Here is a 22595-nt window from a genome sequence, read left to right as displayed (position 1 = left end):
CCACGGAGAGATAGAAAAAGGGAGAGACAGCGAGCGCGAGACAGATAGGCGATAACAGAACCAGACTGGAGGAGCTTTCTCGGAGGCTCAGTATCATCACCATCACCAGCCAGCCAGCCAGCCATTGTTGAATACCAAATGGACTGTACAGTATTAAGACATTTTGAAGCCAGGATAACAAGCTAGCTAAACACACACCGACAGACTCTCTCTCTCTCTCTTTAGTATTGAATCGTACCTTCCATATCCCCCCATCACAGTGACCGCACATGGAATGTCTCTATCAACGCCCGTTACGCGAAGCATTACGATTGTATGCGAGCAGCTTTCCACCTAGCATGAAGAACCGCGCGCGTACTTGCTGCTAATGAGGGTTTTTATTGCTTTTTTTCTGCTCCAGAGATTGATGGAAAATCGATTCCAGTCGGCTAAACGACGAAGACACCGTCGTAACGACAATTTGGTTATCTTTCGTCAGTTATCGGTGATCGGGTTCCCATCATGCAGAAAAAAACCATTAGACACTGTGTTCCGGCTGGTATTCCCCGCTTCTTTCTTTTGATTCTGCTCAGCAAAACATAAACCATCAACATAAAATTCCCGATTCTCCGGCCCACGCCATCGCTTGATGGCATGGCAGGGGACACGTCAACACATTCACTGCTCCCGGATTTTGATGCGCTGTTATTTCCCGTTTAATTGAGTGTACGGACGCTGGTTGACGCGAGATGCTGGCTACGCTATCAGTGTTGATGAAGCGTGGACCCTCAATGATAGGGATTAGGGTGGTTCACATTAGCTGACCGATTGTTCCACGAAACGGAGCCAAAGCAGAGCGCAAAACGTGCCGCCCGCCTGCTACGATTGAATTCGACGAACGGATCAAATCTGACACGTTGCGCGCTGCCACAGCAAAAGAAATGTTTATTGATTTTTTGTTTTCTTCCTAAAACTTCATCCCATGACCCTCGCCCGAGCTCTCTCCTTGGATGATCTTGATCGGTGTTGCTACTGTACTGGCAGCTGCTGATGACCGGAGCACTGGGGCCGAGATGACAGCATCCAGCCCAGAGACCAGCGTTGAAGCGACGTCAAGATGCGCAGCAGACGATTGCAATTCATAAAGGGCATCCCCTTCACCGTGTTCGAGCTGCGAGATAATCCACTTCGCAACAAGATTCCGCAGATTTCATTGTTCAACACGTGACGGAAAGAGAGAGAGAGAGAAGCGATCGAGTTTATGACGTGCAGCGGGCGTAGCGTTCGCCAAACATCATCTCAAGTGGATGGCGTGGCGCTGTTCTTCTTGACCAGAACAGACACACAACCTTACAACAGCGCACCGTAGGGACATTAGGAAGTGAAGCAGAGAGCAAATGCATATCGGAATCGGATCAGGCCAGGAATGTCTGTCTTACTTTGCTCATTAGGAAGGCGAAACAAGGGACCGCTTTGTCAACAAGATCCTCACGAATCTGGGATGATCTCGGACATTCGATGTAGAGGAATAAACGGGTATTTTGCATGACGAATCCGGACGAAGCGCAAATGAACAACTCTTACCTCTTCAATAAGTCCAGAAAATGTTGTTATCATTGTCGATATTTTCGCTTGATCGAAGTCTTCCTACAGTATTTGAAGACTACGTATCGTAGAGAACCGCCATTTCCATTGTCTTTCCACCACTCTATTCGCGATCATTACCGTTTGAGCAACTATCCCATAGAAACAAACAACAACAATTGGCCCCAATACTCATTGGCGAGCGCTTTCAGTTCAAACAACAAATTGACGCTTATCGCGCGCCGGCCAGGTCAGCATCATCGTCGCGCGCCCCTGGCCGAGCGCTCCGCTTGATCAGCCGAGATGATGATGATGACGAGGGCTGTGGCTGGCTTGCTCACCAGCGATCACCCCCCTTCCTTTGGTGGAGCCAAGATTGCGGTAAAAATAGAACAATCATTCCCCGCACCGCCATATGGCCACATCGACTGATCGGCTCCGCTCGGCCTATTTGTTCACTTTTTGCGACGCAAATCTTGGACTTACAGTCAGCACTTCTGACTACTTTTAGCTGCTGTTTAGTCAGCTTCGATATGGAGTATCTGAAAAATGGGCCACGAGCATATCAGTAAGCAAGAGCATTACTCCGATTCCGCTTCCAGCCACGCGCAAGACGCAAAAGTCGACGATAGAGCATATCAGGGTGGACCTCACCACACGCCGGCTGCTGTGCTTACTCATTGCGACCTTCCAGCGTCTTAGCCGTAGTTTTTTTTGGATTGGATAACGCAGCGCGAGGCACGCGAGTCGCACGAGTCATTCGGCGCACGAGTCGCCGATGGGAGAAGTCGCCGCATGATAAAGTGCTATCAGCAGCTGTGGTTCTTGGAGTGGATGAACTATGATTCAGCAGGCAGGGAGGGCTCGACTATCGCTACTACACGTCCAAGTACAAGTGTGTTTACTCATCTCACTGAACAAGTGGCACACCCCGGTGGGAACAGTCGAAAAGGAATGCATTTTACACAGGCCCATGATCCGTCTGGCCTTGATAAAGGCTACTGCTAATCGCGCGCCATAATTGCGCCGCAACAGAACAGTTGATTAACAGAAAGTTTGAGTAATGGCTACAGTGACTCTAACATGCAAAACAATTGGGATGACCTCATCCATCTGTCGGTAGACAATTTCGAACCATCTCAATCATCTTTTAGGCCATCTGCGAATGAATACTGCGCGCTGCTGCAACTGCACAAAACTGCATTTGGCACGCCGCTACTGCAACAACGCTCCATCCGTCAGATGGAAATGGACCGTTGAGACACTGTAAACTATTTTTAAAATGTGGCCTCGGCCAAACACTCGCGGTCCAATCGCAATCCAGCTTGGCATGCACTATTCGCCGCCAGTCGCCAGCCAGATGATGATTCTGACTTACGTGCGGCGCTTTGTGTTATGCCATGTTTTTTGGCGTCAATGTCGATATCTTCACTTCTAGTCTAGAATTCGGGACTTTTCTGCCAAGACGTTGCCGGTAAAGGCGGTCTTTGGGGCCTGCTGCTGCCAGAACTCTCTTCTGGAGATGAGCTCAAGCGTCTTTTCGTTGTTTCGCTTTATCCTGTCTGGGCGCTGGTTTCTGGGAACGTAGCCAACGGAATGGGGACCCCTCTCCTCATTTGTTTAAACTAAACGTTTTCCGGTCTATTTCCTCTCGAAAATTGCCAGAGACTGATAGAGAGTCCTTCAGAATACAGTTCTTGAAGTAGTTCTGCATCTTTTGCGCTTCTTTTACATGAGATTAAAATTCCTCTCCATTCTCTGGCACACACCCGAGCGGAGAACCATCTCTTCCAGCACCAGTAGTAGTAGTAGGCGGCGGCAAAACAGCAGCTGCTACAACAGAGCCCCACATCGGCCCACATGGTATCACGTTCTCCCAATGAATTCTGCATAAATTTCTCTATCCTCGTCCGACCGAATATGGCATTTGGAATACCAAACATACCAACAAACACAGCAGCAGCAGCAGAAGCAGAAGGCTAGCTGGCACATTACACCACGCGCCTTTTTCGCATCTTGGAATGCCCCAGCGGCTTCTACTGCCCGCCCCACGTTATCGACGAGCATCATCATCGAGCATCATCATTATCTGGCCAAGAAAAAGGGCGACATAACTTCCGCTTCCGTTCGCCGGGTCCGGAGATTCCCGTTCCATCATTCCATTTTGTCCCGGCTCTCTCCGCGACGTATTCTCACAATTCATACTCGGCGAGGATTCGCAGTGGCCCAAGAATCGGACGATCGATCGGTTGTCGACGCGCCAATAATGAATTCAGTTCTTCTTCAAGCTCTAGGGAGGAGCATTCTCGTCCAGTAATCGATCGAATTCCGCCAAACTCGCAAGAGGACCGCATCTCGTGAGGGGCATCCATAGCGCGATCCTCTCTGCTACTACCAGCTGCCAATCGACCGATCGATTGTCTAAGAGTGTGGGAGCCGAAGTGTGGAACTGGTTTCGCTTCGGACCATGCTTCACCACACGATCACCCATCGGAATGGCCTCGCATGGCTCCCCGCGCTAACGCTGCTAATCCGCGGCTGCCGAAAAGAGCAAAGGTAAGCCCAGGCCCGTCGTCCATTCGCGACCATCATTTGCCGTGGTCAACACATCAGCTTATCTAGCTTCCCCCATCCCACCCCCTCAAAGGCGCCAGACTTCAAAAGACACTTGGAGGCTGGCTGTCGTTTTGGCAGCTGCAGATTTTTTTTCGTTTCATTTGCTTCAGATTCGAGCTTCGTGTCCGGATGATGATGTTCTCCAAGGCAGCCACCGGCGGTGGAGTCTGTTACGGGCCACAGGTCGTAGTGCCGTGGCAGCAGCATAACGACGATGTAACATCGATGGAGACACACCGCAACACAGAGCAACGGTGTGGAAGACAACCAAGTGAGGGAGAGAAAAAGATAGAGAGAGGCGTAAAATCCGCCCACGGGAAACGGAAACTAGCCCGGCACGCCGCCCCCAGGCCTTCTTCGCTTTCAATCGATGCCCAAGCAGCAAGCAGCAGCAGCAGCAAGCAGCAGTTAGTCGACATCGACAACAGACCATCGACAGCCAACCGCATGTCGCCATCGTGCCACCCCCGCTCGCCCAAAGTAGGGCGCGGGTTTCCTTCGTCACTAAACTCGGAGGGTGGTGGTGCGGGCGCGCTGTCGCAGTACCACCACCCACTCCCTCGCTCGCTCTCTCTCTCTTCCTCCCTTGCTGTTGTTGGCTAATGCCTGTGCGGAACACCTGAGAAGCCTAGCGTGGTGGTGCAAGGGTTTGCAGCAAAGATAACTCCTTCGCCACCGGTAAGCTACATTCTACGGTCTTCGCACAGTCGCACAGGCAATGGGCCGCTAGCCGGGAATGAGGGAACGAACAAATGGGTTTTCCGGTTTTTATCGAGCCACCGAATCCCCGGAGATAACTATTGAACCGCACCGAGCGCACCGTATCCTGGTGGCGGTGATCCCAAGGTCCTGGCGAAGGATGGTACTGCTGCATCGCAGCAACCATGAGTGTGGGAATGTGGCGGGAGCATAGTATTGAGTTGCTGCTCTGGAAATGCTTGAGATTCCAGCCCCTTCGGAGGGGCGACGCCATCTAGCGGATTTTTTGTCTCAAAGAAGTCACTTCCACTGTTTTCCGCTCTTTTCTATTGTTTCATCCAAGCAACACATGCAGCAACACATGTAGAGAGTAGACAGAGCAAATGGGTGCTATTTGCTCGATCGTAGTAACCAGTGCATCTCGTTTCTACTCCTCTCCTGCTGTGGAGAAAGTCTCCAAAAGACTGTCGGCGCACCATCCGTACGCACTTTTCCCTGCGAGAGCGACGTCTTGGTCGACGACGACGACAACGACCTTCTTCTCCACGGGAGGAAAGCCCTTCCGCCGGGCGATCCATCTCCACATCATCATGTGTGTCCGCTTTTCGCTTCTTTCGCCTTTTTCCATCCCAAAAGCATGTTTTTCATTGTCTCTCTCGCTCTCCCGTAGTGTGTTTGTTCGTTTCGACTTTCATGATTTGTGACCATCTTCGCACCATCATCCTCCTCTCCTTGGCTTTGACCCTTCGTCGTCCCGAACGCAGCCCAGCAGCACCAGCAGAGCAAGAGAAAAGGGAGAGAATCGGAAGCAGCACCGGTGGAGGAGGACGGTGGTATGATGCGGGCCCTGCGGAAAAAGGGATTGAGCGGTGGTGGTGGCGGCGGCGGCGGGGATGGGCTACCATAAAATCAATATAAATACACAACATCGCACCAATACACACGCATGACGCACCTCTTCCCTTCCGTTCCCGTCGCGTTCTGCGTTTGTCGTGTCGTGCCAGTCCCCGGTTCCATCCACGGGTTGACGAAGGAAAGGAATCGAGGAAATTGAGGATGGGTTGTGGGGTGTAGTGCATGCTCCCACACACAACCACACAAACCCTCTCGCTCTCTCAAATAACACTCTCGCGCATACTTTTCGTCCTCTCTTTCTCTCTCTCTCTCTCTCTCTCTCTCTCTCTCTGTCTCTCTTCTTTCTCGGGCACTCGCTCTCTTTCTCTCCTGTTGGCCCTTCGCATGATTGCTTCAGCCTCAACATACTTCTCTTCCTCCTGTGGCTCTAACACGCACCTCACGCGTTCCGGAGACCCACGACCGCCACGCTGGTCCGGGGGCGCTTCGAACGGTTAGGCAGGTGTGCAGCCAGGGGGCGGGACAGGAGCCACCACCACCACCCCGTGCCCACCCTTTCTCAGCGTGCGTGCATGCGTATGCGTGTGATGACAAACTGTTTTGTTGAGATTGACGATGGACGGATCCCCCCCCCCCCCGAAGGGATGAGGGACGGAAGGATCCGGCCCCTTGGGGGAAAACGAGGGAATGAAATGGACTTGCTGCGGCCTAGGGCGCTCGGCGATCACGGCGACGACGATCACGGAGCGCGCTCGACCGCCGCGTGGATCATCAATTCGTGGAAACACGAGCGGCTAGAACAGCGTCGGCCACGGATCATCCGCCTTTGGTGCGGCGGGGGAATTGAACCTTTCTTCTTCCGTCTCTTTTCACTCGGTGGAATCCCCAAGTCATGCTGCTGAATGCCCTTTCCGTTAGAAATACCCGTTCTGTGTTCTTCGAAGATCCATTTCGTTCTAAGCCACTGGAAGGTGTGCCGCGAGCCGAGCCGTGGGTTTCATTCAATTTCATGGCAAAGGCCCTCGCCATCAAAAACGGAAGCACAGACCCGACCCGAGGGGCGGCGTCGGGGATGCGAATGAAAAGACACAGGAGAAGAAGAAGAAGAAGAAGAAGAAGAAGCGGAGATGGGAATCAGTATGAAATGAACAATAATAATACCTGATCGTTTTCGTTCGCGGCTGCTGATGCTGCTGCGGTCACCGTTGGCCAGGGGATCGCGATCGCGAGCAACAGCGCCACCAGCATCACCGTCGCTGTCGTTCGCGGTGCAAGCGATTTTCTTTTGACACCGCCGCCGCCGCCCGCTTTGATGTTTAACGTTTGTTGCGACATCATCATCGTCATCACGCTGCTGCTGCTGCTGCTGTTGCTACTCTGTGGTATGTTGCCGGGGTGATGTTTTGTTGCTCCACCGGGCTGCTGACTCTTTCGCTCGCTCCTCGGGCCTTCGGTTGACCAGCAGGGGCGAAACTGGAACACACGAAAACCGTCGCCTACTACCGTCCTCACTAGTAGCAGCAAAAGAAAAACACTGGACAAAATGCACTGGCCTGGACGGTTCTGACTCACACACAAGGGCGCACACGGTTAGAATTGGTTGGATTCTTTCACAATGATCCAGCGGCAACAACGATTCTTTACAATACACGGGCGTGCGCGCACACACAGATACATTAAGCTTTTCGCTCCGGTGTACGGGGGCTGCTGCTCTGTGATTGTGATTTGTGGCCAGCAGGATCCGAGGCCCTTGGCAGGCCTTTACAGAATCTCCGGGTGTCCCTGGGAAGGACAGCACCAGCGGCCGGGACCTCTATACAGACCGGAGACACAAACGATGGACACACTTTTCACTCCCTCTAGCACACGGTACAGAAACCAATCACCACACACGGGCACGGGCACGCGGAAAAGGACGGAAGATGGTGCTGGTGGCGGTGCGCAAAAGGTTGGCCTGGCGGTCGGTCGGTCGGTCGGTCGGTCAGACGGGGCCACAATAATAACTGGTGCAACTCGGTTGGTTGGGATTCCACCAATTTACACCGTTTCCGTCGCACCTCGGTCGCAGCCTGCTACCTCCGATGCACCGAACAATCCGATTCTCGTCGAAATCGTAGCAGCCGTCGTCGCCCTCTCTCGCTCTCGCTCTCTCTCTCTCACGCACGCAGCCGTGGGGCTCTACTCTCCTGCTGGTGTTGTGGTGTGGGGAGGACCAGCTCCAGCCCACCCGATTCGATGTTTGGCCAAACCAAAGCAGAACAACCTCTCACGGCAAATGGCGACTGCTGTGGTCGTCGAGTAGCACCACAGTCGTTCTAATTGTCATCGCCTACTGCGCCTAATAATTTCCACGATCCGGAACAACGGTTCTGTTTGCTGCTTCTGCAACAATTTTCAATCACTCCACGCCGCGTTCCAGGCCTCAGGCTGCTGCTGCTGCTGCTGCTGCTGCTGCTTCTCTTCGGGAGCGAGTGAGGAGGCGTGAAAAGCAGAGACACACACACACACACACACAGGCGTGGACGAAAAAACGCGAAAAACCTTGTGAAAACCCGGGTACGGTATGTTGTGGAAAATTCCAAACACCAGAACCAGAATTGGTTTGAATTCGACGATAAGCAACACTCGATTGTGCCACAAGACAGGACTCGAAAGATGGGAACGACGACGAACGGAGACTCAGAACTCTAGCTCACCGCGAGCACGCACAATTTCAAGCACGAATTTCTTCTTCTCGCGCTTTTCGCTGCGTTTTTATTCTGCCGTCTGCACAACACGCACGGTATCGCTGAGCTCGCTCTCCTCGATTTTTTCGGTGAATTTGCCTGTGTGTGTGTGTGAACCGCACCGCTGGCTTGAAATCCGTTCCTTTAGATTAAATTTTCTTTCACTTTTGGCTCTCGCTCACACTCTCGGTCGCTCTCGCTCTCGCTGTGAAACGTTGAAAACGATGAAACGAAACATTTTGAAAGGGCCGTTATCGAGTCCCGTTCACGTGTTCCCCATCTTCAAATGGGGATCGATTACCAGCAGGACGATCAGGAGTGAAACAACCATCATTAACCTCGCTAATGGATGGCTGGAAATTTCTTGGAAACTGGCAATCGAAAGTCATCTACCATCGTAAATTAAGGTACTTCTGGTTTCTGGTTTAGGTATATTTTTGCAAACGAAGAACGACTCCATCACACGCTCCTCCCCAGCTTACAACGCATACTCGCGATTTTTGTTTCGCCTTTGAATGATTGAAACATTACTCCGCAACATTAAACGGCATCCGCGCATCATACGCACACACTACAGCACCGCTTTCACTGCAATTAAAGTATGGGCGCGCGCGCGATCGCACGCCGATCAAAAAGGATAATTACATACTAAATCTGGGTTGCAAAAAGCAGCGCGCGCGGGCGCAGTGATAGCGCTCTCTCGACGGCAAGCGGGCGGGCCTCTTCAAACGCAAATCATCAGCAGCGCAGTGCGACGGCATCGCAGGAGGAGGAAGAGGATTGTTCAATCGAAAATTGCTTTGAGCCAAATTTTCCTTTAAATCTCCCTCCAATTGTGGGCGCTTCTCGGCGCTCCGTGTGTTGGGGTGCACTGGCAGACGTACTTTTGCTGGTGCTACTACTACAAAGGTTGTTTACAATGATTTCTACTTCACACTATCTACTGGCGCAGGCAAAGGCCGTCCCGAAATTGATTACAAAATTTACTATTTCACGTTTTATTCGTATTCATATTACTCAACCTAGACCCCCGCGGGCAGTTCATCCTCTTCTATCGCTCTACTCCGCTGTCACTCATGTCTCTCGCTCTCCACAGCAAATAAACGCTGCAGAACGGTGTGTGTTTGGTGTAATTTTACTTTATAACTAAACTATCTTACGACGTCCTCATCCTCTTGCCTTTCTCGTCGATGACCGCAGCTCCTTGGCCCTCGCCTTCTATTCCGTCTTGACTGATATTAACGATAGCGCAGAGGGTGTGGTAGCGCCAGCTGTCACCAGCAGTGAGGAATGGGCGGCCGGTGGTTGTTCCGGTGAGGCTGGTAGTGAGACAGCCGGTTCCGCTAGCCTCGGTTCGACGGCAGTGATCGATAGGTTGGACGCGTTGTTACTACTCCCTGCATCTTCTTCCCCAGCATCATCTTCCGTAAGGCCACCGCCACCACCACCCTCCTCTTCGGCCGCACGCCGACGCGTTTGTCGCAGTTTCTGTAGCGCCAGTTGTCGATTCAGCTCGGCCGTTTCTTGGTTAATCTTTGCCGTTGCCAGATCCGTCTTTAGTATCTCCATCCGCAGCTCGTGCTCGGACTGCCGGTGCTGCTGCTCGATCGCACGTGCCAGGACCGATTCGGGTGACATGGAGGAACCAGCGGGGCCACCGCTTCCACCGGCCGTCATCATCGATGATGGTGGCAGTTGTGGTGGTGGTGGTGAACCAACCCTGCCGTGGCTCATCAAATCAATTCCTCCGTTGGTGAGTATACCGTCTATTCCAGCACCAGGACCACCGGAACCTGCACCATGATTACTGCCACCACCACCACCGGTCACCAGTGTCGGTGAATCGGGCGGTGGATGATGGTTCGAGGAGGAGGAGGACAGATGGTTGTGGGCATCCTGGAAGGCCGTCTTCCACTGGCCCATCTGGCTGATGCGATGGAAGCGGTTCTTAAGCAGATTCAGCGCCTCGAGCGTGTTGCTTAGATCGAGCTGGGATGATGTAGCGTTCCCATTGCCGCCACCCGTCAGATCCACCAAACTCGATTCGCTACCAAAGCAACCTCCGGATGCGGCGGCAGCGGCCATCCTGTTGTACAGTTCGAGTCCAGCGGCTTCCAGTAGCTTATTCGCGTTAGTGTTGTTGTTGTTATTGTTGTTATTATTGTTGTTGTGGTTCGTGGTGCCGTTGTTGCTGTTGCTGCTATTGCTATTGCCACCACCGTTGGCAGCGCTCAGATGGTTGGCAAAGCTGGAAGCGAGCAGTTCGTTGAAGCGCGCCGTATCAGCGGCCGATGCGACCGCAGCACCGAACGGAGACGAAGCATTGGAGAAGCCACGCATCCGCGGATACTTGGCCATCGGTCCCTTCTCGTACTCTTCCAGCTCGTCCTGCGAATCCTCCTTGATCTGTACCTCGCAGATGTTCTGTGATGTCTTTTCCCTGTAAAAACAAAGCACATTGCGGTGTTAAGAATCGTGTACTGTCCCTCCTTCTGTTTCTGGTCCACACGTTCCACGTTACTTACCACATCGACGAGCTCTCGTCATCGTTCTCATCGCTACAGTCCTTGATCGAGACGCCCTGCGGTAGATTTTCCTCCAGTGAAAGCTTTATCTTCGAGTAATCCACATCATCCATCAGCTCGTTCTTGCACACCTTCTTCGCTTCCTGCATAAACTCCCAGATTTCGAACGTGAACTGGCTCGGTTTCTTCCGGTCCGCTACCTCCTGGCCGAACCGCTGTATTCGCTGCTGGTAGTCGAGCATTTCGGCCCGGGTGCACGCCTTCATCCGGCGCCACTGCTCCTTCAACCGGTTACAGTTCCGATCGGTACCGAACGCGATCGCAAACTGCTGGTGGATGATTTTCCAGGCGCGGTTTTTGAGCATCGTCAGCGCACTGTCCAGCCGCTTGTTTTCGATGATGTGCATATCCTTGCGGCAGAGTTCGAGCAGAAAGTGTTTCTCCTCGTACGCCCAGTTTTGTGTCCGTTCGCGCTTCTTGAAGCGTTGCGCCTGTCCCAGCGTACTCTGCAGCATCTTGTCCCTTTCTTGTTCTCTCTCTCTTCCTACTCTGTTTAACGATCTGCAAGGAAAGCAAGAAAGAGAGGCACGCGATCAGCGATTAAGATACGTGTAATGTGCGTTAGCGCGAAAGGTTTAAAAAGCGGTGGAATGGGATCGTCCAAAACGGTGCCAATACCGCGATTCAATCAAAGACCCCCGATTTTGCCCAGACCCAGGCGCACACATACACAAATGTGTGATCGCACGTGATCGCGCACGGTTTGTTGGTCAAAAGCATCCCCATCCCCCCAACACCCGGGGAAAAGGAGGCAAATAGAGGTCTTTGTTGTGGCTGTTGGCAGCAATTTTCTATCAATAATCATCATCATCCTTCCCTGCACCGGGCGGTTCGTGGCGGTGTGGCGCGCGCCCAGCATAATTACACCCGATCGTAATCGTTCCCCCTACTCGAGGTGCTACGTCAGCTAGCCAGCCAGCCAGCCAGCCAGCCAAACCGTGGCTTTCTTCGTCAATCAACGCGGGTTAACTCTTCTTATCAATAGACCACCATCTAACGGAACGTGGCCAGTAGATGCGAGCGTGTGTTTCGAATGTGTGCGCTCCTTAACTAACTTGCTGCTGCTGCTACTCGATCGCACCACTCTCTGCGACCTACTAGATAGACAGTCAGAGTGAGATTGAGAGAGAGAAATGGAATGAAGTACTTCAAAGGAAATACCATTGTGTCCGGCCAAATTTCGCCGCTCAAAGCTCAAGGATCAAATAGTGTCTTCTCTGACACACTAAATGGACTCGTCGTGGTCTCTCGAAGTCGAACCCAAGAATTTCCCCCCGCGGACCTAGAGGTCGATCGTAGTAACCGTTTGACTAAGCGCATGACGTTTAAGACCACATCAAAGCAAACCTTGAGAAGGAGCAATCGAGGAAGCAGCAGCAGCAACACCGCCAGTTTCTCCTTTAAAACGAGCAACAAAGTGAAGATGCTGTGCTGTGCTAGTGCTGGTGTGCCGGGGCGAGTACAATCGAATATCTAATTATTATCTGCTTTATACTCGGCTTTTTTTTTAAATATACCTACGAGCGCGCGCGCGTGCGTGCACACATACGCAGCGGGTTCGGGTGTACAACAAAAAAAACCCCCGAAAACCCTTCCCTCCCCTGCTGCTGCTGTTGCTGCTGGGGTACTTCAATGAGTGACAGGAGGAGCCTTAGTACCCTAGGCAGCCTCTTCACCTGCTGCGTTGCTTGGGATTTTTGGAAGGCGAGCGTAGAACATGTGAGGTGAGAGGAGAGGCTGGTACATACCACACATCATATTCCAAGCCCCAACTCCCGATCATACTGGCGCACAAACACGCACAAGCACACGGCATGGTCGAGACTTAGTGGCTGCTCGGTGTCTTGAGGAACGTAGCGTAGTTAAGCCTCATTGAATTCGTCCACGGATGGGTCTCAAATATGGATAGAGGACCGCGGGTCGGTTTTTTTCCTCCGCTTCCCCTGATGTTAAGCAAACACACATACGCGGGCAGACAGACAAGCACAAAGATAGACAGACGGCCGTCGAACAACACTATTTGGGGGGAAACAAAACGAGAAGTCTTCAAATCGAACTTATCCCCGTTGTAAGGGAGGTAGAGGAGGGTGCGGGGGTAGTTAGGGTTGAGCGAAGCAGCAGCAGCAACCCCGACGGCGACCGGTCGATTATGTCCAAAACCGATCGTCGTCGTCCGTGCTCGATGCTCTGCTTGATCTCGATGCTCGATGATCCGATGATGTGAACTCCCCGACTGTGTGTGCTTGTAGTTTCTGTTATTATCTTTATCGACCTCCCTTCTCCTCTGGCCGTTTATTAGAGCAATGGAGCGATTATTAATTCGATTCCTCTTCGTCAACTCGCAATTACAACCTCTCTACTTGGTCTGCGATTCAAAGTTCGAAGCAATCCGCACACAGCACACTACGATCGTGTTTGGCAGGATCCAGTGCTAACTAGGATTGACGACGACGATGGCGATGGTGACGACGACAAGTACACGGATGGTTTAGCATTTTCGGGGGGAGATTCCATCCCATCCCGTGAAAGGTATGGTAATTAATCGATGTTGTCCCACTTTTTTCACACATTCATACCCGCCGCCAACTGCCTCTCCCGGGGCCACGGGTGCTTGCTAATGCCAATTGATGTGGGCTCTTCATGCCCCTCCACGGACACACTCACTCGGTTGGTGGTTTTGTGTATTTGTCGTTCGTGATTTATTCGTTTTGTCAGTTTAGTCAGTGTGCTTTGTCCCGTACGTGGCACAAGCAGAAGATGAGTGCTTCTTTTTTTCTTTTCTTCTTCTTTTTACTGTCCCAAGTACCCCCTACCCGTCTCCCGGGTTTGTTCGAAGGGGGATGACAAATCAAAATTGGACAAAAGCGATTTTTTGGCATGGACGGACAGTCTAAGCTGCTGCAACGCAATTGTAACCACCAACTATGGTGCTGGGGGAGGGTGAGGGGTAACTCCCAGGGAGGAGAATGCAGAAAAAAGTGCGTCAAGGAGCGGTGATTACATAAACCATGCGCCTATCAGCGCCATTTGTAATGCGCCAGCCTCGCCTCCTTTGCGGTGGCGTTTACCGAGGTTCGTCACTTGCTAGCGCATCGAGCTCTTTCTCTCCTTTTGCGCGCAGACGCCCCGCAGACCACGTGGTCTAGTTAAAATGTGGCGGATTTAAGGCGGTGGGCGCGATCTTACTCGATGTATGATGACCTCGAAAGGGGGGGAGGCGGTTTTTTTGCCGATTCCCTCCCGGTACGTGTGTATGTCATCAATCATCTTAAGAAGGATTCATTGTTTGTGCGCAGGAAAACAAAAAAAAAAATGTAAAAGATGAAAACAGACACAATTGACCAAATCGTTTTGCGTGTACATGGTTGGCACTTGGCACAAAAAACGGGCCATGTTTGTGGGTCTGGGTGGTGCTTTGTACTAACCTGATCCGGGATTCGAGTGTCTCACGAAAGACCAAACGTTTTGTGTGCTTATTGCATGATTTTTTGGCGTTTTTTTTCGTCTCTCGATATCGTCCTCAATATCGAGAAAAGATGTTCGAGATGCTTCTGCTTCTGTTGCTGCTGCTGCTACTTAAAACTTCACTTGATTCGCTTCACAAACTGCTTCAGGTACGTTCACTATTTGCCTATTATTTGCTATGATGATATCACGTTTAATGTTTGGCAACATTAGTCACCGGCACACACACCGGGCTTCTTCCGTCACTTCCGATTGCTGCTGCTGATCTGCCTGGTTGGTTTGGACCGATCTATGTAGCATGTCCGGCTACAATTCGATCGCAACTTCGCAATTGCACTAACAATAATCACCTGGAACCACGTTTTGTCACTTGTTTGTCTCTTTGTCAAGCTTCACAGACACCACACGTGAACACAAACCGGCAACTAGCTAGCTGGCCACCGCTTTCCACCGGACTTTCCCTTGAACTGCGAGTTGGACTCGCGGAACACACCAGCTGGCCTATGACCTGCCCAAATCTCGAAGAACTCCAGTGGAAGAGAGCAAAACTCCTGATCGCGCGTCGCGGATGTTCAGCAGATCATCCGCGAAAGATCATGCGAGGACGGTGGTGTTGCGCGAAGTGCGCGCACCAACAATTCCGGCGGCGGTGTGTTGTTTCGGGCTGCTGCTGCTGTGATCCTCTTCGAAGCCTCGCCCGTCCTGAAGTGCCACAGTGGTTCGCGCGGCCACTACTGATGATGTTGCTGCTGCTGCTGGCGAGGCGGTGGTCGTCGTGTTCGTTCTTCTGGTAATAAAATATTACTAATGACCGAGATTGATTTTTCTCCGAAAATCCGTCAAGATTTCGGCTGTCCTACCCACACACAGCCACGCAGACATAGACACAGATACAGAGGTTCGTGTCGTTTCGGGGGTAATAATGCTCGCTCGGCAGGCTGGTTGGCAGGAGGAGGTAATCGCACCGAGCCCACGTTGTGTTGGTGTTAGAGTACCCCTCGGACTGCCTGTCTGTCTGCCTTGCACGTGAGGAGGTACACAGAGAGAGAGAGAGAGAGGGAGAGGTGCGGGTAACGAAAATAACAATACGCCAATACGCACAGCATCATCATCATCATCATCAGCAGCATCCCCCGGAGATCGAAGCCAAGCCGAAACGCAGCAACCGAGAGACGGGTATGAGCATAAGGCATCACCATGCCGACGAGAAGCGAAGGAAGGAGCAGGCCAGCAACACCGAACCACTCCGAAGAGTTTTTGTGGAGAAGGATAGCAGCAGATATTAGGTTGGAAAAGGTACAAATCGGAGGAGATTAGAAATGGTACGGCGGACGGTACCGGAGGGTGCGAAAACGGGGGAAACTACCACCACAAAGAGAAGCAGCAGCATGATCACGATCGTAAGCAAGAGCGAGAGGCAGAACTGGCCTGGTGTACTGCCAAAAAAAAAAAAACGAGCCACGAACAAAAGTACATTCCATATTTGTTTACCTTATTTTCGAGTACAGAAGACGGAGATGGTGGTGGCCACGGCACCCATACACAACGCGCAATGCGGCGAGTAGTGCGAGGCGCAGTGAATACTCACACCCAACCGATGATCATGATCGTGACGATGATGGGCATACTCGCTGTGTTGTCATAATTGATTTCGGGGATATAAAAATATTCAATTCCCTCCCTTGAAAGCTGTCACCAGCTAAGCGGCATGACGAAGATGATGCTGTTGCGATCGACACTTCCGTCATCATCATCATCGAGAAGCGGTCATGCGCATGCCTTTGGTTGCTGTTTTGCCAGGTGTGTGCCACGGTTGCAATCGTCGTGTGTCCCTTTGAGCTCGGATAATCGTCCTCGACTCGAGCCGGACTTCCTAGAAAAGGATCTTACGTTCGTCTGTGTGCGTACCTTATTAGAGAAGGAAAGACATGATCTATATGACGGGCTCTGTTCGGTAATGCAACTTTCAGTAGCAGTTGTGGTTGACAAAACGTTCGTTTGGCTGTATCCCTTTTAGCAAAGTACTGATTGCTTTTGCCAATTCGATTGCTCAACTTCCTTCTTTTTTGATAGTTTTGCAACGCATTTCTTCAACATTAGAAGTCCTTTTTAGGTTATGTGAATTTACGATCCAATCCACAAAACGCAAACAAATCCTGCGACTACTAGATCGAGGTCTGCGAGGTTTAAAATGAAATTCAAGACTTGTAGGCCATTAGCAAAGGCCTGCTGGCTGGTGAATCGAAGAGATTCGCTTCCCATCAGAGTGCGATCGATAATCGTTCGCCTTTTTTTTCCACCGCCTGCCACCTTCTCCTAAATAAAACAAAAACACTTGACACACATCACACCGGACCCCGATTTTAGAGCACCCACAGCGTGAAAATCTGCCTTCAGATTTGGTAAAAGACTGGAAGTGCGACGAGAGGGAGGAATGGGGAGCAAAAAGGATTGTAATGATTCAATCTAGACTTCTTTCGCCAAAAAGCCGCCAACACCACTAGATACAGAGCAGAGCAACAGACGGCGAGAAAGAGAGAAGGAGAGCGATTGGACCGTGATTTGAGGCGGTCCGCGAGGGGTGGTTGGTCGCGGGCGAACCAAAGTAGTCTAATTACCCCCCGTTGCTCATCTGCAATCACATACCAGCACTACCACCACCGCCGCAGCCTCCGATCACGCAAAATGGCGAACCAGTAACCAGGTCGCTTCGAAATCCGTAACACCCGACGTTGTGGTCAGCCACAAGCACACACAGAAAATAGAAACAATAGATCGAGAGAGAGGGAGAAAAAAAAGATGAGGCCCAAAAACAATATTCAAAACCTACGAGGACCGTAGGATTACTCTGCGCACCCGGAGCCGCACCGCCATCGTGAGTCTCTTCGCTTTTCACATGCAATTTGCGTGAATTTCGCGATCGCGAACGCGAAGAAAAAAGGTGAGAGTTTAATTGAATCTTTAGCCTCTTTGGTGTGGGCCACATACATGTACACATAAACGTCGGACTTGCACGGCCGGAAACCGTGATACTAAAGGTGGTGCGCCCCCCCCTCTTGGTGCTCATATCTCTGGCTGGCTGGCTAGCTGGTTATAAGTAGGCCTTTTCGGGGCGTATGCTGCTGTTGTTGTTGCCATACGCAACCGAACGGCGGTGAAATCGTGATCGCAGTAACGCAACGCAACGCAAGCTGCAAGGAAGAGAAGGAGGCTGCGCACCGGCTGGAAATTGCCTCCGGAATCGGAATCGTTCAGAAATCGATCAATCAATTCAAACGTTCTTTTCCGGTTTCGTTCCTTCCGCTGCTACCGCTTCCAGAGCGAGCGAGAGAGGGTGCGGTGCGAGGGAGTGCGGTCCTTAACGGCACGTATCCGTGGCCGCGGTTTCCCTTCAAACACCGCCACGCACCAGCAGCTCGCCTTCTTATCTCGCCTTTTTGGCACAGCATTTTCCGGCTAGAGGGTGAAGGAAGCCAGACGATTAGACGATTTAGAACAAAAAAAAAACGGGGATAGGGCCGGAATTTGAGTGGCAACAAGAACAACAACAACAACAACAATAGAACAACCTTCCGAACAGACCGCCCACCACCGTTGGCTGGCCGCAGATTACCTGCTAAAGGAGCTTCTCTCTCGGTGCGCGCTCCCTAGACCGGCTGGCACGCCACCGGACAGAGAGGCCCCTAATGGGCTCTTCCCCTTGGCAAGCAGATCGCATGCAGATCGCATCCATCCGTCCATCCATCGAGTTCGATCACGGTTGTTTAGGGAAATTACCTTAGTTTACCCGGTGATTTATGAGTTGCTTGCGAAGCTGCGATGCAGAGCAGAAGATATGCTGCTGTTCTAGGCAGAAAGAGACCGAGAATGGACCGAGAGGGAAGAGACCTTGGACAGAGGTTGACTAAAATCGATCAATTTTTGGCAAATGAAATGCTGCGAAGGATCTTTGAGGATTCCGTGACAGAATTCGTCATTTTTTCTGCTGTTCCTTCTGCTGCTTCTGCTTTTGTTATTAGTGTTAGTCATGCAGCCAGCAACAAAAAAAGGGCTCCGGAACAGGTACCGAAACCAGAAGGTATACAACAACCAACCAGCACACCAGCGAAGCGCTCCTAAAGCTCGGTTTAGTTGGGCACCTTTTGCTTCATTTCTGCCAAAGGATGATTTACGCCATGTTCCAGGTAGAGCTGCGGGCCAGAGAGTTAAGTTGTGCTACCACGTTGTCAAACCAAATCGATTCCGTTCATAGCGTAGCATAAGGTTTTTTTTTGTTGTTGGGAAAATTGAAAAACGAACCTCAGCTAAACGTGAGGCCACCGCAGATTTGCCTACCTATCGGTAAAGTCCGGCTAATCCTTTTCGAGCGCGGTACGAGCCCTTTGAGCTTGTGGGGGAACCTGGAACTTTACCTGCGAAGCGTTTTGTTCTCTGTTGTTCTTCTCTCTACACTAGTACAGCGCTCGAGCTAGCTAGGTTTGCTCGGTTTGCTGCAGATAGGTAGATAAACAATTTGTATTTTATGGGCCACAGACTATATAGAGGCGGAGCAGTATTACCTGGAACCGGGGACTAAAACCGGTGCCAGGTATTATGGGTTTACAGTGGACCTCTGCCGGCTATTGGGCGGAAAAAACATGTTTTAAGGGTTTTAAGGGGTTTTTTGTTGCTGTTGGATAAACCTCTCGCAGGCTTAAGCGATTTCTTGGAATACTTGGAGATGGTTTCACCTAGAACCTTCTGTAGGAATACCGGTAAACGATTCGTTTTACGACCATCCATTTGCTAATCCTTCCAAGGATTTATTATAATAAACTCAACCGACCAATACACGATCTTCAATTCCCCCCCCCCCCCCCCCCCCCCCCGGGGGGGTGATCCGCAGTTCAATTCCGCCCAGGAATCGCAATATTCATTTGCCGGAAATCAATTTCACCGTCGCATATTTTGAAAACAGCAAGTAGCAGACTACGCATTGACCCTAACGCCCATGGTCAGCGCGAGAATCGCGATCGCGGCCATTTAATCAGTCGCGTAGATCACCCAAGCTAAGCTGAATTCCAGCGATGTCTAGTTTGTCTTTGGCTCGCTCGCTCTCTCTCTGTCTCTCTTTTTTTCAAACATTGATAATGCTCAGCGTCCGATCGAAGCAAAGTCATTAAAGACGACGACGGTGACACGAGTGGCATTCTAGTCTCGGTCTCGGCTTATCAGCCAATCCCTGATGATGATAATAATAATGATGTCCTCTCAGCTCACCACCGCAGAGCTTGGCCGCACTTTCTAGACTTTCGCTCCGGACAGTTTCGGAAAGACCGTCGCAACGATCGGCCCTCCACAGAACCTAGTGACAGAACCTAGTGAACGTTTTTAATGTTAATTATGCTAAAGTGACTCGTCATAGGGATCGCATCGGGATCGCAGTGACTGAGTGACAATGGCTTCAAAGGCCAACGGTAGCGGCAGCAGCGGAACAACGATCGGAACCGGTGTGCTGTTGGAGTGGAAAAACCTTTCCGTGAGTGTCCGATCGAACAAAGCCGGTCAGCGACAGCAGTGGTACGGAAGGCCAGGCCATCAACAGCGGAAGGAAATTGTGATCCTGGAAAATGGTCAGCATTGTCAGCAGGACACACCAAGGGCGCGATCGAAAATGACTAATGAAGTGTTGTCTCTTGCTTTCTTTCTTTACCTGCTGCCTCCTGTGCCACCATGTCAGCCAGCGGTGCTGTTCGATCAGACAATTTGGTGGCCATCATGGGACCAAGGTTAGGACGCTCGAGAGAGAGAGAATGAGAGAGTGGCTTCTATGCGTCGCAGGCTAATCAACGCTTGCTTGCTCGCCTTTGTTTTGTTTTACTTTTGTTTGCAGTGGTGCCGGCAAGACAACGCTACTGGCGGCCATTTCGATGCGCATAACCGGCTCCACGACCGTGCACGGGAAGGTGCTTATCAATGGGCTGTATGTGACCAGGACGCAGATGAAACGATTGACGGGCTTCGTGCCACAGTACGACATTGCGCTACCATCGTTGACCGTTGGCGAGCATCTGAGTTTTGCGGTAGGTCCTATAGCCGAAAAAAAAAACGCGACTCGCGATAAGCCACTGACTCACCATCATCATCATCGCCATCTTCATTCTCATGTTCTCAGTCGAAGCTTAAGAACGTGGGCTATGTGGCGGTGTTGCGGATCGTGAACGAGCTTGGCCTGCAGGGCTGCTGGACCACCCGGATCCAGCACCTTTCCGGTGGTGAGCGCAAGAAGGTGAACCTGGCCGGTGAGCTACTGACCGAACCGGATATTCTATTCTGCGATGAACCAACAACGGGTCTGGACAGCTATAATGCCGCCTCTGTGATGGCGACACTGCAAGCACTGTGCGTCAGTGGACGGCGAGCGGTCGTTTGTACGATCCACGATCCACCGTCGCAGGTATTTCAGTACTTTACGGATGTGATTCTGATGCAGGAAACCGGTACGATCCTGTACCAGGGCCCAACGGTCAGCATGCGTGCCTTCTTCAGCTCGTAAGTATTGTCAACCAGTTACAATCGGCCATCTAATTGATAACGGTGCTTCTCCTGCAAAAAATAAGGATCGGGCGAACACTACCGGAGCGTGGCAATCCGGCCGACTTCTATTTCCAGCTCGTGAGTCCCGGAGCGAACGTGTTTGCGGGCCCAGAAGCTGAGCAAGCGATCCGACAGCACCAGATCATCCAGAAGGCACATCGGGAGAACATTGCCCGCAAGTGTCTGATGACGCGCTACCATCAGTCCAAGATCATACAGAAGCTGGCCAACTATCGGCATCGGGTGTGCTGGATGCGCCAGCTGCAGATACTGCTCCATCGTACGGCACTGCACAGCATCCGGAACATTGGCGAGTACTTGACGGTGACGGGCATCTTCTTGGTAAGGGTTCCTCAGGGAAATTCCTTTTGATCTGCTCTTGATCGCTCGGTTGTCGTCACCAACAGTTCACCAGCATTGTGATAGCATCGCTGTACTTTGAAGTGCGTCCCATCTCCCAGACCGCCATCCAGGACATCCGCGGTGCACTGTTCCTGATGATCAGCGAGCTCGTCTACACGATCAGCTACGGTGTGTTCTATACGTTTCCGTCCGAGATGCCGCTCGTGAGGCGAGAAGTGGGTGAAAAGACGTACAACCTTTCGGTTTACTATGCCCACAAGGCGGTGCTTAGTTTGCCGCGCGCTTTCCTAGAGTCGTTTCTCTTTATCGGAGTGATTTACGCGTTCGTTGGCTTCACGGGGGGCTTCGAGACGTACTGCTACATGTCGCTGGTTAGCGGTGGTGCCAGTGTACTGGCCATGGCTTACGGTAAGCTGCAGCTAGTCCGCCGCGATCGTAGATTGCCAATAAAAAACGGATTAACGCTTCTTTCTCTTCTCAGGATACCTGCTATCGTGTACGACCGGCACTATGACCATGGCGATCGAGGCGAGCAATATCGTTTTCCTGGCATTTATGCTACTCGGTGGCCTGTACCTGAACCTGCGAGCCTTTCCGGTGCTCAAGTACCTGTCGTTTTTCTTCTTCGCCAGCGAGGGTGTCTCCGTGTACTACTGGTTACCGGTGCAGGACATTCCGTGCGATGTGATGCGCCCGAACGGAACCATCACCACGATACCGGACCGAGCGTGTCTGGCGAGTGGTCTAGCCGTGCTACAGGATGCCGGTTACGCTACGACGTACGAGGAGCTGCACCTGAACTATGCCATCATGGCAACGGAGATTCTGATCGTCCATCTAGTGGCCTATGGGTTGCTGCGGAATTTCGTGCGCAAAGCCGGCTTCTACTGACCAACCACAACAACAACAACCAAAGAATATAGCACCTTCATCATCTTCCTCACTTGTCGTGGTCATTGTTGTGGCCACATTGAATTTTCCACCTTTTTTTCCGCCGGTTCGTGTTCTTTCCCAACGCCCCCCCCCCCGGTCGAGGAGTGAGTTAAACGAGAAAACCACTTACTTCAATAGCTGCGTCTCGCGATCGAAAGAAAACGGACTTCCGCACTTCCGGTCTCAGAAATGGGTGCTGCTTTCACGCCGCATC

General features: G+C 51.7%; 3 protein-coding genes across 4 annotated transcripts in view; 1 reads left to right on the top strand and 2 right to left on the bottom strand.

Moving 5' to 3' along the window:
* The window catches only part of LOC126578406 (syndecan), an 18543-nt gene extending 10016 nt beyond the window's left edge, over positions 1-8527 (bottom strand). Inside the window, exon 1 of one of the 2 annotated variants that reach the window (XM_050240923.1) lies at positions 6895-8527. In XM_050240923.1, the coding sequence (XP_050096880.1) occupies positions 6895-7080 (186 nt within the window). In that variant the 5' untranslated portion in view covers positions 7081-8527. The remainder of the gene's footprint in view (positions 1-6894) is intronic. The other variant, XM_050240922.1, reaches the window with a different exon arrangement.
* Positions 8528-9677: 1150 nt separating this feature from the next.
* Positions 9678-11499, bottom strand: LOC126576853 (myb-like protein P). The gene is made up of 2 exons (XM_050238155.1): positions 10985-11499; positions 9678-10899 (listed from the first exon to the last, which is right to left on the bottom strand). The coding sequence occupies exons 1-2, from the start codon at positions 11497-11499 to the stop codon at positions 9678-9680; spliced, it is 1737 nt and encodes a 578-aa protein (XP_050094112.1).
* An 8325-nt stretch (positions 11500-19824) lies between these two features.
* Positions 19825-22407, top strand: LOC126575315 (protein brown). The gene is made up of 7 exons (XM_050235947.1): positions 19825-20121; positions 20229-20277; positions 20382-20571; positions 20664-21040; positions 21109-21427; positions 21493-21856; positions 21930-22407. The coding sequence occupies exons 1-7, from the start codon at positions 19947-19949 to the stop codon at positions 22337-22339; spliced, it is 1884 nt and encodes a 627-aa protein (XP_050091904.1). The 5' UTR covers positions 19825-19946; the 3' UTR covers positions 22340-22407.
* Positions 22408-22595: the final 188 nt, after the last annotated feature.

The sequence above is a fragment of the Anopheles aquasalis genome, chromosome 3, assembly GCF_943734665.1.
Source record: "Anopheles aquasalis chromosome 3, idAnoAquaMG_Q_19, whole genome shotgun sequence".
Classification (NCBI taxonomy): domain Eukaryota; kingdom Metazoa; phylum Arthropoda; class Insecta; order Diptera; family Culicidae; genus Anopheles; species Anopheles aquasalis.
This window is presented reverse-complemented; position numbering and strand designations above follow the sequence as displayed.